General features: G+C 44.4%; 1 protein-coding gene across 1 annotated transcript in view; it reads left to right on the top strand.

The window, feature by feature from the left end:
- Positions 1 to 1,461: 1,461 nt before the first annotated feature.
- Positions 1,462 to 16,034, top strand: part of LOC138595705 (sodium channel protein type 3 subunit alpha-like) — a 153,263-nt gene continuing 138,690 nt past the window's right edge. Inside the window, exons 1-5 of the mRNA XM_069667072.1 lie at positions 1,462 to 1,610; positions 1,848 to 1,991; positions 4,857 to 4,975; positions 13,289 to 13,378; positions 15,531 to 15,659. Coding sequence (XP_069523173.1) covers positions 1,488 to 1,610; positions 1,848 to 1,991; positions 4,857 to 4,975; positions 13,289 to 13,378; positions 15,531 to 15,659 — 605 coding nt within the window. The 5' untranslated portion in view covers positions 1,462 to 1,487. The remainder of the gene's footprint in view (positions 1,611 to 1,847; positions 1,992 to 4,856; positions 4,976 to 13,288; positions 13,379 to 15,530; positions 15,660 to 16,034) is intronic.

The following is a 16,034-nucleotide window of genomic DNA, read 5'->3' as shown; positions in this document are numbered from 1 at the left end:
ATGTAATGCAGAAAATAATGCAGGGAGTGATTTAAAAAATGGCGTCCTTACATTGTTTGTCCATCGTTACTTAACTAACAATTCTCTCAGTAAAGATGTTTTAATACCTTTTTTATAACACCATAGGTATCCCTCCGAATTATATGAGGAAAAACACTATTTGCTAACATTTTGCTAGCTTTGATAAACATTAGACTCTCTGCTAGCACTGCACTGTTGTTGCTGATTGTTATCATAGCATGCTAACTTACCTGAGATTTGTCGTTTCGCTGGGACTTTTTAATCATGGTATTGGATCAGAGCTTTGCCGGTACACGCCGGTATCGCATTTTATTCCATCTCAGAAATCCATGATATCGGCCTCCATATCGGTAAAATTGGTGTCTGTATCAGCCTCTAAAATATCAGTCTGGCTACATTTTTTTCCTCCTTATGTTTCCTGTTTATCATGTGGGGACACCTCAGATCCACCTCACGAGTCCTGACAGGTACAAAGGTGAACAAACACGAGTGTACGTGACCGTGAGTCAGAGCAGAATGGAAACCAGGACTGAACATCTCATCAGGAGCTACTGTACCTGACGTGTGTGTGTGTGTGTGTGTGTGTAAGAGAGAGAGTAAGTGGATGACAGCTTTTGATAAGAATGGAAAACAGAGCTCCATCTTCCTTTGATGTGGACACGCACACACAAATACACACACACAAACACACACTTCAGAAATCAGATTTGGGAGCTGTGAAGAATAAATGCATGAAGGGTTGAAAAACGAGGCCTGTCTAATCATTCAATTAGGATCCCAGGCAGATGGTCTGGACACACACACACACACACACACACACACAGACCTGTTACACACACACTTTGTCAGTCTTGCTCTCTTGCTTCTCTCCCTGTGTAACCCTATCGTCAGACTCCCTCTCTCCTTATCAGTGTAACTCTAGACTTGATCGCCCTGTTTCTGAGTGTTAATGGGACACTATTAAGGGCCTGCCCCTTATTACCTAAACATCCCATAATTATAAGACTGCACACATGGATGAAGCAACATAATATCAGTGTATCAGGAGACTTTAGTTCTTCCACACAAATCTGGAGCTGGTTTGTGATGTTCAAACTGAAAAGATTTTAGATTACCAAAACATTTAAAGTGAATTCTGTTTGTTTTTAAATACCGGGGCTCCAGTAGACGTCTTCAGCCTGCGGCAGTGAAACAGGCTGTAACGGCTGCAACATAATGATGGATCAAAAGGTCGTCAGCCTGTTTCACTGCTGCAGGATGAACACGTCTGCTGGAGACACTCACACACTTTTCCTTGTTTGTCATTTAGACCCTAAAATATGTAAAAATAGGTCCACAGAGATGTAGACCAAAGTTGGGTGTCACATACAAGATTTTTGGTAAAGTATTGATAACATATTGATCCTGTCTCTCTCTCTGTGCAGCTGGTAAACTGGGCCAGTCAGCAGCAGGATCAGGATGAGAAGATGGCTGGCTGTGTGTTTCCAATGGGACCAGAGAGCTTTCAGCGCTTCACGCCGGACTCCCTGGCGGCCATCGAGCAGCGCATCGCCCAGGAGCAGGCCCGACGCAAAAAACATTACCAGGAGGTACACACACACACACACACACACACACACACGCCGAACAAACACAGCTAGGCAGTATTATTATTAGAATGACACAGGAACCAGAAGATGAGATATCTGAGGTTAAACCTGAATGAAAGGCAGAGATGTAAGGCAGCTTCATCAGGCAGATGTGAGATGTTCGCATGGGTGTTGATGTTGTGTTATGCGTGTGTGTGTGTGTGTGTGTGTGTGTGTGTGTGTGTGTGTGTTTATCAGGACCTGGGCGACGTGGTGCTCCCCCGGCCCCGGCCCGACCTGGAGGCAGGAAAACAGCTGCCGCGCATCTTCGCCGACATCCCGTCTCATCTGGTGGGCGTTCCCCTGGAAGACATCGACCAGTACTACTTCAAAGACAAGAGGGTAGGTGACCCAGAGAGAGAGAGAGTGTGTGTGTGTGTGTGTGTGTGTGTGTTTGTTCCCGTGTTTTTGGAAATACCCCGACTCTTCTGTTGGAGAATCCGTGAAAGATAAGTTGACTCTTCGGTAGCCTACTTCACAGGAGATCTGGGGGGAGGTGATGGAGTGAGAGTGTGTGTGACACAGTTTGTCTGCTCTCTCTGTTTAAAGTTTAACACCCTGTTGTTGTTGCTGTTGTTAAAGCTGTCACTCTCTGCCATGGCTCTGTGTGCATTGTTCAAACAGAGAGATCTGTAGGGCTGCTTCTTAGATATGAATTGTCGTTCGCATTCACTCTGCACGTTTGTTCATTAGCTGCGTCGTCGTACGCAGAGAAATCAGGGTTCCCGCAGGTCGTTAAAAAGTCTTAATCTAAAATCAGGGAAATTTAGGTCATAATTCGTCTTAAATTTGCCGTAAATTTGCTGTTGGTATTAAATGTGCAGATGGTGCATTTAAGGCTGATGGGAAAATTGTCACACAGTGCCCTAACATTACCATAAGCAAAGACAAGCTGGTTGGAAGACGCGAGAAGCAACGATGCCGAAATACGTTCTCATTAGGGACCGTGGGGGGAAAGATCTCGTACGGGGCCAGGTAATTAAAATGCAACTTTCTAGCAGTTGGGTGAAATTACATCTTGTTATTGAGGAAAATAATCAATCGATTTTGTAATATGTGAACATATTTTAAGCTTAAATACTTGCAGCGATCCCCCGGCAGCAGAAACGATGAGTGAAATGACCCGTTGTTTTACTGTAAACAACATTTCTCCTCCTTCCAAATCAAATATTCTCATTGAGGTCTTTAATTTGCAGAAATTGTCGACTGGTTAAGAAACAAAAAGATGTTTTTCAGAGCTTCAATAATACAAAAAAACAAGTTCATGTTGAAACAACAGAAAGTTTTTACTCAGGTTTATAATCACAGCTCTCATGCCTCTCTGCGTGCTCTCCTCCGGTCTGTCTCAGAGCTGCTGGGTGACGTTCGGCCGCTCTTGGAGCAGCTCGGCTTTGTTCGATGGCTTGTGACCGTCCATCTTCCTCTTGATCACAGTCAGGAGGTTTTAATGGTTCACATCTGGATTGGGCGGCCCTGACGTGTAGAGAGAGATGCTGATTTAAGGAGTGGGCTCTTCATTTTTCCTGAGCTGCTTATAGATTATAAAGAGGCCGATGTGACTTAAAACACAAAGCATGAACATAGTTGTCTGGAAATGAAAAACATGAGTCTTACAGGTAAAACATGAGACTCCGATAATCAACACAACCTCAACACTGAACACAAAACCTGCAGCGACAATGACACGCACACACTGAGAAGAGTCCAGGGTCTTTCCAACAATCTGTCTGTTATGGTTTAGACATAATTCTTTCATTGAGCTTTTTCCCACCTTTGAATATAAACTCTACCTCTCTATGAAGCAGGCCAGACTGCAGGATTATGCAACTATAAGCAACATCACATAAATGATACTGTGTCTAGTCACAGACGCAACATGTGTCACAATCTGATTACAGCCTTTAGAAAATTGACAGGATGATACTCCTGTTTCTTATAGATCACTTATAAACAACTTTCCGAATGCAGATCGGATGAAAAGTTGTGAGAAATCTAAATAAAATAAAAGTTTTCGACTCTTTTCACCCGACATTTACTTGTTGTCAAACTTCGTAACTTTTTACCCAACAGGAAGCAGGAACAGCTGTTAGGAGACTTTTCACTTCCTGGTTGTTCTCTAAATGTCTTCCAACTGATCTAAAAAGCATTAATCAATAATTAATTAACCATATGAAGCCATTACCTTATATCTATTAATGCTTTGTAAAGCCTGCCTTAATAGCAAATGGTACCCAGAGAACATAACAGCATGTAGACAGATGTAGGCTGAAGGCGGATGGAAACAAGTTGTCGTTACTGCAGTCGCACACGTATAAACCCATTTATTACAGCGTAGGTGAACGAGCCTCAGACAGTCGATCACAAGAAAATCTGTTTCTGTTTGGGCTTCATCCCGCTGCAGTAAGCCAGAGTGCAGCCTCTGTGTAACTTCCTGTTTACAGTGAGACTGAGACTCAGCACAGACAGATGAACGGGCGCTCCTCCGGGGGATGGGACGAACCGAGAGGTGACAGCGTTTATTTAGCAGACACATCTGGAGGGAGAATTTACCTTTGATCTGAACACACGGTCGCTGCTCGAGCTGCTGACTGGACTGTAAACATGCAGCGCACGGAGGAGGACGTCTGGGCTGGAAGTCGTCTGACCAAACAGACCTGCAAAATTCACCGTTATTCCCAGAGGATATATCGTCGTCAGATGATGTCGATGGGTTCAGAGATTACACCGCCTGTACTGTAAAGTAATGACATCATCAACGAATGTACAACACAGTGATGCCAACAGCAGAAGCCTGAGCGTTCAGCTGCAACAGAACTGAAAGTTTTTATTGATTATATTCATTTTTCTTTTCATTATTTTTTCTTGTCAGTCTTTAATACAACAACAGCTCCAACCCACTCGGTCCCGAGTTTAAAGAACAAATCTTTCTGGAGACGCAGAGAAAAAGATCCTTTCCAGAACACAAACAGCGTTCACTCTGTCAGGCCCCTGCTGAGTTTCAGGAAGCTGTTTGAGTTTTTGTTTAAGATTGATTTAAACAGGATCATTAAATACAAAACGCCCTCTGTAGGACGGTTTTCAAAGGGTTAAAATAGAGTGCATATGAGGTCATTCTGTATGTTCGGTGAGTTAAATCGTCAGCTTGTGATTTCCTGATGTGCCGCTCTGTCTGTGTGATAAACCTGTTTCTCTCTGTGTTTCTTGCAGACCTTCATAGTCCTGAACAAAGGGAAAGCCATCTTCCGTTTCAGTGCCACGTCAGCTCTCTACATCTTCAGCCCGTTCCACCCCATCCGCAGAATCGCCATCAGGATCCTCGTCCACTCATATCCTTACACACTCTTCTGCTGCTGCTGTATGTATTCATGATGTAACAACGCTGCTGCTGGCTGCAGGGAGGTCAGAGGTCAGAGGTTGGATACAGAGCAGTGGCCCTGCAGCATGAGGGGCGGGGTTCTGAGTGTGTGTGTGTGCGGCCGGGCCACCCTGACGGCAGTGTGGGCGAGAATGTAAACAAACAGAAGCAGGCTGGTGCTTCATCACTGCAGGCGTCTGAAGGCCGGTCACCGCTTCAGCCTTCCTCACTGCTTCTTTCCATCCTGTTGTTTGCACTGGATCACGTCAGCACCGGCCTGACGAGGCGTAAACGAAGATAAACAGGTCGATTCTAAAACACAAAGCCTCAGAGAGTTTACAGATATCGGTTTTACAGGTTAAGGGGAACTTCAACCGTCCTACACATGAAAATCCGTTTGATAGATCGGTTAGAAAGAGCGATATTTGCCCCAAACGTTCATTGTTTCAGGACGATTTTTAATGTGCGTCCAGACTGAAAGCAGAGCAGAATGTGGATGAATTTCATCGTCATAGAAAAGCCAATCCAGCACTGGCAGCTAGCGTTTGAAGCAAGCTAACGTTAGAGAGCTGATTCAGCTGAGCTGAACATGTTTGCTAACTCATGAAGTTCGACGTGATGCAGCATCCTTTATTTTCATAAAGGCTGTGTGTTCGGCGATTCTTTTGTTTCAGCTTTGCATGAAGTTATAAAAGACAAAAGAAAGGACAAATGGCACTGTAGCAGCTGCAGGTGATGCGCTCGCAATGGTGTCATTTGTGGTTCCGCGCGATGGGAGGGAAAGACGTTCAGATTGTGAATGCACCAAAAATACAAAACAGAAAGGTTCTGCACGAGTCCCAAATTTAGCGCCCGAGTCGAGTCCCACATTTGTGTGCGACTCAAGTCCAAGTCTGAAACTCTCTGAGTCTCCATCTCTGCATTCGAGGATAATCAGTATAATCCAATACAGTCGATGCAGGCTTTAATCTGACTCCATTTGTCTTTGGAGTTACGATGAGAGATTTCCACGCTTGCTTTAGCATTGCAGCTTTCTGCCTTTAGAGGGAATGCTTTGATTTTCTATTTAAATTCGAAGTTCCTGCATCTTGACGCTGTCGGGACAGCCTGTCAGCAATGAGATGCTCCCAAACGCCCGGTGTTGCATCAGAAATGGTTCATCTAAACTTAATTCAGAAAAAAAGGTATTTTCAGTTATTTTCTTGTCAACGTGGACCTGACAAAATGTTTCTGCATCGTAATCAGCATCAGTTATTTCAGCATCCTTTTGACACGATTACTACAGTCAAATCAAAATCTGGTTCTTCTCCTCCTGCAGGGAGCCAGAGCTCTTCTTGTTTAGAGCTTCAACTGTTCGTCAGTTAATTAGTTGATTGGCAAATTTATAAATAAGAAACTATTTTGATGGCAAATGAATCCTTTCCAAGTAAAATGCCAAACATGTCTTGATCACAGCTTCCCAAAAGCTTCCGTTAGCCGTGCGTGAAAGTCAGCCAAATATTCTTGTCACATGCACCGAGTATTTTCTTAGTAGTTAGCGAGTTGCAGCCGTGTCTCTTTCTAAGCTTTGCCGAACAACATAGAATCATGGGGAAGTGTTAATAACCAAGAAATCCTTAAAGCTGCGAGTACACCATGTGTGTATGACTGTGAATAGAACAGTGAGTGTTGTACTGTGTGTTTATGTGTTCATGTGTGAGAGAAGCCTAAGTGTGTGTGTGCGCAGTGTTGTATTGATACAGCAGCGTGTTAAGTATTGGGCTCTATGCTAACAGTTTAGAGGTTCGGGACTGTGTGCTGACAGGTTAGCATACACAGAGCTCTGTGATGGGCTCTGTAATAACACGTTAGCGTACACAGTGTTGAGTGATGGACTTTGTGCTAACTGTTTAGCTTATACTATGTTGATTGATAGTAAACCTTAAGCAAACAGTTTTCACTGCTGACTAAAAACACATCATTCACGCCTGATAAGAGTGTTGCTCCTGTAATTATAGACCAGGGCCCCATTTTTAAATCTTTTAAGGTCTGAACGTGTAAACGGTACACAAAGTGTTTGAATGTCTCCAGTAGACGTGTTCAGCCTGCAGCAGTGAATCAGGCTGTAATGTCTGCAACATGAGTCAAAGGTCGTCCACTAAAAGTTCTTGTTGTTTCCACTGACAGGCTCAGATTGTTATTCTACGTGTGTGACAACACTGAAGATGATTTTTTAACGACAAACAGACGATACATTGCTCTCTTCAAACACACCAGACTCCATTGACAAAAACAGTATTTTTACCTGGTAGAACACAGGAGAGTCTTTTGCGGCCTCGATGAGTTAGTATTTTGTGCAACTTCATGTTAAACAAATGTATGTTTTATCATAACTTACCATTCAAAACTCCAAAGTCACATTATAACAGAAAGATACTAATCGATTCAGGTGGTAGATCAAAACCTGCTCCGTGCTCTGCAGGTAAAAAGTACTGTTTTTGTCAATGGAGTCTGGTGGCTTTGAAGAGACTGATGCAACAGCTGTTTGTGTTTTTTTTAAAAAAAGGACGTACTTTGTTTTCTTCCCATGGATGACTTAGCAGCCATTACAGCCTGTTCACGGCTGCCGACTGCAGCTAACTACTGGATAATTCCAAAACTTTTTGTTCCCATCAGACGTTTAGATCCCAGAAAATGTGACAAAAAATGGAATTATAGTCTTAAAATATGGACGCTCCAAGATACCCAGTATTTGCAAAATATACGTCAGCATGGGATCATCACAGTGTATCCACAGGTGTGTAAAAAACACAATGAACAAACCTATCTGATATTCTATAGAGCTGATGACAAGGTTAAGAGTGGCTGTAGGTCAAAGGTCAAGGGTCAGAGTTTGGCTGTGTGTGTGTTTGTGTGTGTGTGTGTGTCTGTACAGTTTGTATCATCACCTGTGTTTGTGCGTGTGTGTGAGCAGGGACCACCTTGACGGGAAATATTTACTGGTCATGTTTATAGCTCGCCAGACAGCTCAAGATGATATCAGGCTTGAGATACGAGCGACAGGATGAGACACACACACACACACACACACACACACACACACAGTCAGTTGACGTGATTGGTAAATACACTGACTGTCCCTCCTTTGCTCGTGTCTGAAAAACATCCAGGAGTCGGTGTAAACTCGTCTCAGAGAGGAAACAGGGTGTAAAGAGACCTCTGACATAAACAGGCAAAATCTAGTTCTAAATCTAGTTTATGTGGCGATGTTCATATAAGTTTAAGTTTTACAAGTTTACAATATTTATCTGTCAGCTTGAAACGGACGATCTGATTTTAAGCTCCTTCTTTAATAGTAAAAATTATAGGCTGAATAATTACATTAATTTCACCTCATTCGTTAGTTCATTTTTTAAAGAGGTTCATAGTCTGCCTTCATACCAAACGGCAGATACTGACATTAATCAGAGTTATTTTATGGACCTTTTTGATGAAGAGGAAGGTGATTTTCAAAGCCACCAAACTCCATTGACAAAAACAGTAATTGTACATCACAGACAATGCTTCCACCAGTCACTTTGTTTGTGTTATTGTGCGACTTTGATGTTTTACGTTGTCACTTTGGATCCGACAGAATATTTGTGTAACACACAGTAACACAAAAAACTAACTGCTTTGGGCAGAATTAGACCAGACACTCCTGTGTTCTGTGAGGTTAAATCACTGTTTTTCTGAATGGAGTCTGGTGTGTGTGCAGAGAGCGATGTAACGTCTGTCTGTGGTTAAAACAATCATCTTCCTCTGTAACAAAAAGGTCTATCTCTGTAGGGATCCTTTCTGTCATGTTGTCACACACTTAGAAGAACAATCTGAGCCTGTCAGTGGAAACAACAAGAACTGTTAGTGGACTTTTGGACAATTCACAACTTTTTTGTATCATTCAGACCCTAAAATAGATGATACTTTTAAAAGCCAATTTTATTCCAAAGTCCGTCTTACATTTTTACTCCCAACATAAAGAACACATGTGAGATCAGATGGTTTAAAGCCTCTGTGTGTTTTAAAGCTGAGTGTCCAGATGTTCTGGAAAAGGCCTCCTGATGGAGATTTTGGCCCGTCGCCCGTCTCACGCCACACTTAGACTCCACGCCGGCGTCCGTCTTTGGCTCCAGACGCCACGCCAATATGACAGATATTACTTCACACCCAAAACTCAACAGCCTCCCCCCGACACCCCCTCCCTCCCTCCCCTATCCTCTCACCTCACACTCGTCTATTTTTACCTCTGGACGTGGCTGCTGGTGTTGAGAGATGTCGAGCCGGCGGACACGCCGCTGTTGTCGGGGGGATAAGTGGGGGAAGAGGTCAGCGGCGGAGGTGTGGCGCTGCTGATGTGCTAGGTGTGTGTGTGTGTGTGTGTGTGTGTGTTACAATCAGACAAAAATTAGAACAAGTGTGTGTGTTGGGAATCACTGGTTGTGGTCTACACGTGAAGTTTTTAGCGTGTGTGTGTGTGGGTATGAGTGTTTTTGTAAGTGTGTGTGTGATCAAGTGTGTCCTGGATTCATGCCCGACCACGCTGGCGCCACAATGACAAGCCGTGGTGTGAGGTGGACACACACACACACACACACACACACACACACACACACACATGCACACGCACACACACATACACACACACAGTTCTGTTAATAGAAAACAAAGACTGTGCGTTTCCTCTCTCAGCTTCGACACCACTTGTAGTTTTTGACAGAAAACAATGTTTGACTACATTTCCCACAGGGCCTGTTTGTCTGGAGGACACACAGTGGACTTTGTGTCCCATGAGGCATTGCTCTGGGACCACGTTAATCCATCAGACAGGCTGCAGCTCAGCCACCAGCTGTGTCTCTCTGTGTGTGGTTTGTCTTTGGTGTTGCTGGGATGGATTGATGTTGTCAGTGATTACCTGTGGCTGAGCTGCTGTGCTGGGATTGTGTGAGGTTTGAGCTAACTAATGGTGGCTTTAAAAGGCACTTTGTTGATAATGTGTTAGCACCAGGTTACCAAAGTTATTGCACTGTAATAGTGATGTGTCGTTGTTTAGCCGGAGTGTTTGTAAGTGTTGTGACAGCACTTCAGGAAGGGCAGCTTGTTTTTTACAGAGAGATTAATTTTCCACAGAGCTCTCCTCCTCTCCTTAAACCACTGACTGTATACAAAGATGGCTGACGCGTCTCCACCTCCTCTTATTGTACAAAAGTGAAGCCTAAAGCCTCCCGGAGCGGGCGCTGCCGTCTCGCTCATCTGTATCCAGAGCGTGTGCAGTAGAGTTCGGCTGGTGGAGCCGCAGTGTTGACGTCCCGCCCCTTCCTCTACCCGACACACACCTTGACCTTGTGTCCTTGGCGTGTTGGAGCCCTCAGGTGTCCTTGGCGTGTCGGAGCCCTCAGGTGTCCTTGGCGTGTTGGAGCCCTCAGGTGTCCTTGGCGTGTTGGAGCCCTCAGGTGGGCTCAGTCTGCAGCAGAACAGCTTCTTGTGTCGGTCTGAAGCAGATATTCACGCTGATGGAAAGTTCACTGACTGTAGTGTTAGTGTTAGTTACGTCTCCTCTCGCCGTTCCTCCTCTACTCTGCTACTCGGGAACAGAACGCTGCAGGAGCCTCATTTGTCCACAGAGCTGTCAATCATGAGGCCACACCCCCTTTTTATAGCATCAAATAACTAATTAAAAGTAAACTTGTGATAAAAATGAACACTTGGACATAAATCAGCATGATAAGAACTAACTATAATGACAGAAACATGTTGAGAAAAATGTATTTGATGTGTATTTAGATTGTATAGTTTGACTCATGTCCCATCTGTTAACATGGAGGAGGCGGGCTTTAGGAGCTGTACTGCAGCCAGGCAGCAGGGGGCAATAGAGAAATAAAAGGCTCTTACTTTGAAAGGGTGTGTGTGACATTGGGATGATGGTACTGCTGTTGACGTCTTGAGCTTTCACGTTGATGTTATGTTTAAGAAAAATGACTGAGCACCACAAATGTGGAAAGAAGGAGGAGTGTAGATCCTGTTGTGGATGTGGGAGGTGTAATAACATTACCTGTACGGTGGCCTGGGAGGTCCACAACAGCAGAGCTATCATTACGGCATAATTAGCTCGTGGCTCTGCGGCGGCGGCGGCGGCGGGGGGACATTTGTGTTGTTTGTCAATCTGTAACCGTATTATCTCGCCGCCTGCCACCGCGCTCCAACAACATCATTACAGCCGGCACTCAATCAACAATTACCCTGCAGCTCAAACAACTTTCAGCTGGAGTTTGGGCCGCGCTCGCACGGGGAGCATGTTCCTTCTGCCAAATTACAATAATTATGATTCATTTATAGCCGTGATTGACAGCTGAGCCCGGGCTCACAAAGCCTCTCCCACCTGAGCGCGCGTAGCCGCTGAACACGGCAGGTGAAGGCGATATTTAACATGTAATTCTGCCTTCTGACAGTTTGGAAAGTTACTGCTCCCCATTATATGATGATTAGACAAGAGTGGGCCCGTTCTCCCATCGCTGCTGTTAATGGCATATTAATTTGCTGTATTGAATGTGGCAGGCATCGGAGGGGAGCGCTGAGGCACACATGCTAACCTGGCACAGCCTTTCAGTTCACTTCGTCTTTATTTAGCCCTAATGGGAAATTTAAAAAAAGCACATGTAAAATCACTTTGGCATGTAGTCCATGCACACACACACACACACACACACACACACACACACACACACACACAGAGTGAAAAAGAGACGTCTTTACATTTACATTTCAGGCGTTTAGCTGACACTCTCCGGAGAGACTCACAATGAGGGAACAGGTCATAAAAGCTTCACTTTCTCCATTTTACATTTCAGTTGATGCTCTTTTTCCACGATCACTAAGAGCCCGAAACCACAGAGAAGAACACGAAATTGACTTCTTAAATTCTCTTTCTGGCACTCATTGGCGGCGGCTGTGGCTCAGTCAGAAGGTCGGGGGTTCGATCCCCAGCTCCCTCATGCTACATGTCTAAGTGTCCTAGGGCAAGACACTGAACCCCAAATTGCTCCCGGTGGCATAGCCAACATTCATAGGTATGAATGTGATAACTGATTGACAGTTGGGCACTTTGCCATCAGTGTGTGAATGGGTGAATGTGACATGCAGTGTCAAAGCAGCTTTGAGTGGTCACAAAGACTAAAAAAGCTCTATATAATTACAGTCCATTTACCATTTACCAATGTACTGTGACTCCGCCCACCTGCCTCCTGACGAACTATTGTACTGATTTACGGTTAAAGCAGGTCAAACCTTCTGACATGTTTTCTGCGCCTGTTATCCACATGATATAAAACACTTTCTAAGGACGTATATTTCCGAGAGACCAATATGGCCGCTGATTCCATTTCAGGCTCCTGAACACACACCAAGCAGTTAACCTCTACTGTTTGTATCATACACTTTATAAATAATGTACAAAGGGTTTCACGTCTTTTTTTCTAAACGCTGCACTTCGTGACATCACAAAGTGCAGCCTCAGCAGCTTTGGAGAGCCGGCCAATCAGAACAAAGCAGGCCTGTAGGGCGGGGTTTCTTAAAGGGACAGAGCTGACTGAGTGGTTTCAGGCAGAGGCTGTATGAGGGCCTGCACAGAGCGCCAGTGTGAGAAACATGAGATAACTGTAAATTATGCTAAGCTACTCCACAGGTATCACAGAGTGAAAAAGCTTAGCAAAAGCCTAGTTTTTAGCTAGGGCTAGCTTAGTTAGCAAGGTGCATTATGGTAACTAGTGTTAATTAGGATGCCAGCAAATAAAACAGGCTTTATATTAAATGTACTCTTGTAAATAAGAACCTCGGCAGAGTCTCTTTTAGTGAAGCCAAAAGCTGTGAAAGTGACCTGTCAATCACAGGTAGCCCGTCCCTAACTCCGCCCCTCTTCCTGGTCTGTGTGACTCTCAATGGGAGCATCAGTGACTAAATGAACATCATGCTGTGCTGAAGAAGACTTGAAACTAGAGACTGAGACCATAAACTCATTAGGAACATGTTTACTGAGGGAATACATCAGGAGAGGAGGAGGAGCATGTTCTCATAGACTGCTATATACTCTGACTACTGCAAACCAGTGCAGTCGCCCCCTGCTGGACATTAACAGGAGGCAGGATGAAGACACAAACCAGGAGGCTGTGTCCACTTCTTATGCAGTCTAAACCATCACATCCTGACTCGAGCTGTTTGAATGTGTTTGTTGTTTCTGCAGATGTGAAACCTTGTTTTTCCTTAACCTGCTCACATTATTCAGTCTGTTCATCATGTGCACCATCCTGACCAACTGTTGCTTCATGGCCATGTCCGAGCCGGCGTACTGGGCCAAATACGTGGAGTAAGTACACCCGTCTATCTGTTTGACTCTCTTATCTTCAGCCAGCTGTGTCCCCCAATCAGAGTCCGTGTTTGGAGGGTAGGGGATTCCCGTAGCCCGTCTGACTGCTGTTATATGTAGCGCTGCCAGCAGATGCCTGCACTGTTTGTTCTGATGGTGTAATGGCATCCAATACACTGGAACCAGCTTATGAGGGAGTGTGAGGGAGGCAGGAGGAAGTTTGGCTGATCATTCAGCACAAACTGTCGTACTCAAAGTCAAATGCAAAGTTGATTTTTGTCTGCTACAAAGGAATTCACAAATTATTAAACCTAGGCTCCATTTTTACATATTTAAGGGACGAAACAGGTAGCATACATTTTGCTCAGTAGATTGCTTCAGCAGGTAGCTGTGAAGCAGGCTGTAATGGCTGCAACATAATCCTTGATGGGTCAAAGGTCGTCCACTAAAAGTTCTTGTTGTTTCCACTGACAGGCTCAGATTGTTCTTCTAAGTGTGTGACAACATGACAGAAAGGATCCCTACAGAGATAGACCTTTTTGTTACAGAGGAAGATGATTGTTTTAACCACACACAGACGTTACATCGCTCTCTGCACACACACCAGACTCCATTCAGAAAAACACTGATTTTACCTCACAGAACAAGGGAGTTGCTTTTCTACCGCTGCACCAATCAGTAGTTTATGATGTAATTTTGAGACTTTGGTGATGTTAAATTGTTAAATGAGATCCCACAAAGAGTGCATGTAACACACATTAACACAAACATCTACAAGAGAACATTTTCTGCAAGCTGAAGAGAGCTGTCTAATGGCTGTTTACATTCGTCTCTCCAGAGGCACCAGACTCCATTGCTAAAATCAGTCATTTTACCTTGCAGGTGTTGTTGCTTTGATGCTTCCTCAATCTGTTAGTTTGTTTGTGTTATCTTTGTTGTCTTTTCATACAAACTGAACCTTTAAAACACCAACAATTCTAGATAGCTAACCATTCAAGGCTGCGGTAGACCAGCAACTATTACAAGGTAAAATCACCGTTTTTAACAGTGGAGTCTGGTGTGTTTGAAGAGAGCGATGTAAAAAATCATCTTCCTCTGTAACAAAAACATCTATTATTCTGTAATGTTGTCGCACACTGAGAACAACAATCTGAGCCTGTCAGTGAAGAACGTTCAGTGGACGTACCTTTATCAGGCACACTTTCATCAGCTGATGCAATCCACTGGAGCTATTCCAAAATGTTTATGTCCCTGTTTGTCCTTTAGACCCCGACATATGTAAAAATATGGCCCAGGTTTAAAAACACCAGAATCACCCTTCCAGATGTTTCTGCAGATTTTAAAAGCAGCGTTTGAAAGGCACAAACCTAAAAACGAGTACATTTGAATAGCAGGAGGGTTACAGGAGGGTTACAGGAGGGTTACAGGAGGGTTACAGGGAAAACATGTATTTTCCCTGCTGGCTTCCAGCTGTGCTGCTGCTGCTGACGTGCCTGTCTCTCTCTCTCTCTCTCTCTCTCTCTCTCTCTCTCTCTCCCTCTCTCTCTCTCTCTCCCTCTCTCTCTCTCTCTCCCTCTCTCTCTCTCCCTCCCTCTCTCTCTCTCTCTCTCTCTCTCTCTCTCTCTCTCCTGTCTGTCTGTCTCTGTACGGTTGAGTTGACTCCCCGTCGGGTCAAAACTTGTTTCTGGGGACAAAATAAATAAGTGAAGGATGTTTGGCTAGAGCTGATTTTATTAATATTTATTCTGCCTTTTCCACTCTTCTGTTCCCCTCTCTCTCTCTCTCTCGCTCTCTCTCTCTCTTCTTTTCTTTATTCATCTCTCCTCCTCTGATCTCTTTTTCTTCACCTTCCTTGATCCTGCCCTTCATCTCTCCCTCATACTTCACTCCCTATTCTCCCACTTTCTCTCCCTCCTTTTCCTCATTTTTCTTCCATCCTTTCCTTCCTCCTTTTTTCTTAATCTCCCTTCCCCCTTTTCATATCTCCTTCCTCCTCTTCATCTGTCCGTCTTAACCCTCCTCTTCCTCCTCTCCATCTCTTCTATCCTCTCTTTTCTTTATTTGTCTTTCCATCATTCCCTCTTCTTCCATTACTTCTTCTTCCTCCTCTCACCTTTTTGTCCTTACCTCTCTTTCTCCCTCCGTCCCTCAGGTACACCTTCACAGGTATCTACACGTTCGAGTCGCTCATAAAGATCCTGGCGAGGGGTTTCTGTGTGGGACCCTTCACCTTCCTGAGGGACCCCTGGAACTGGCTCGACTTCAGCGTCATCGTCATGGCGTGAGTCTCACACACACACACACACACACACACACACACACCTAAAAACTACATATTTTATTCTTCCTTAGTTTTATCTGGTGTCATGCTGCAGTACAGTCATCACTTCCTGTACATGCTTCACATTAAAAGCCCCTCAGGAAAGTGGAAAAAGTACAGTATTTCAGCCCCTCAGCGTGCTTTTAATTTGAAACGTTTGCAGGAAAAGAGCTGCAGAGTAGAGCTGAGTGGAGTTTATCAGTGAGTGAGTTTAAAGCTGTGAGCAGCAGAGCGGTGAGTGTGACAGGCCTCTGTTGTACTGATGGGATTAGAGCTGTGGAATTAAAAATACAGACTAATGCGCGGCCGTCTCTGCAGCCGAGGTGCAGGAACATG

Source organism: Semicossyphus pulcher, unplaced genomic scaffold (assembly GCF_022749685.1).
Source record: "Semicossyphus pulcher isolate SPU_LCO1_2020_fin unplaced genomic scaffold, fSemPul1.0.p SCAF_18, whole genome shotgun sequence".
In the NCBI taxonomy this organism is placed as follows: Eukaryota; Metazoa; Chordata; class Actinopteri; order Labriformes; family Labridae; genus Semicossyphus; species Semicossyphus pulcher.
This window is presented reverse-complemented; position numbering and strand designations above follow the sequence as displayed.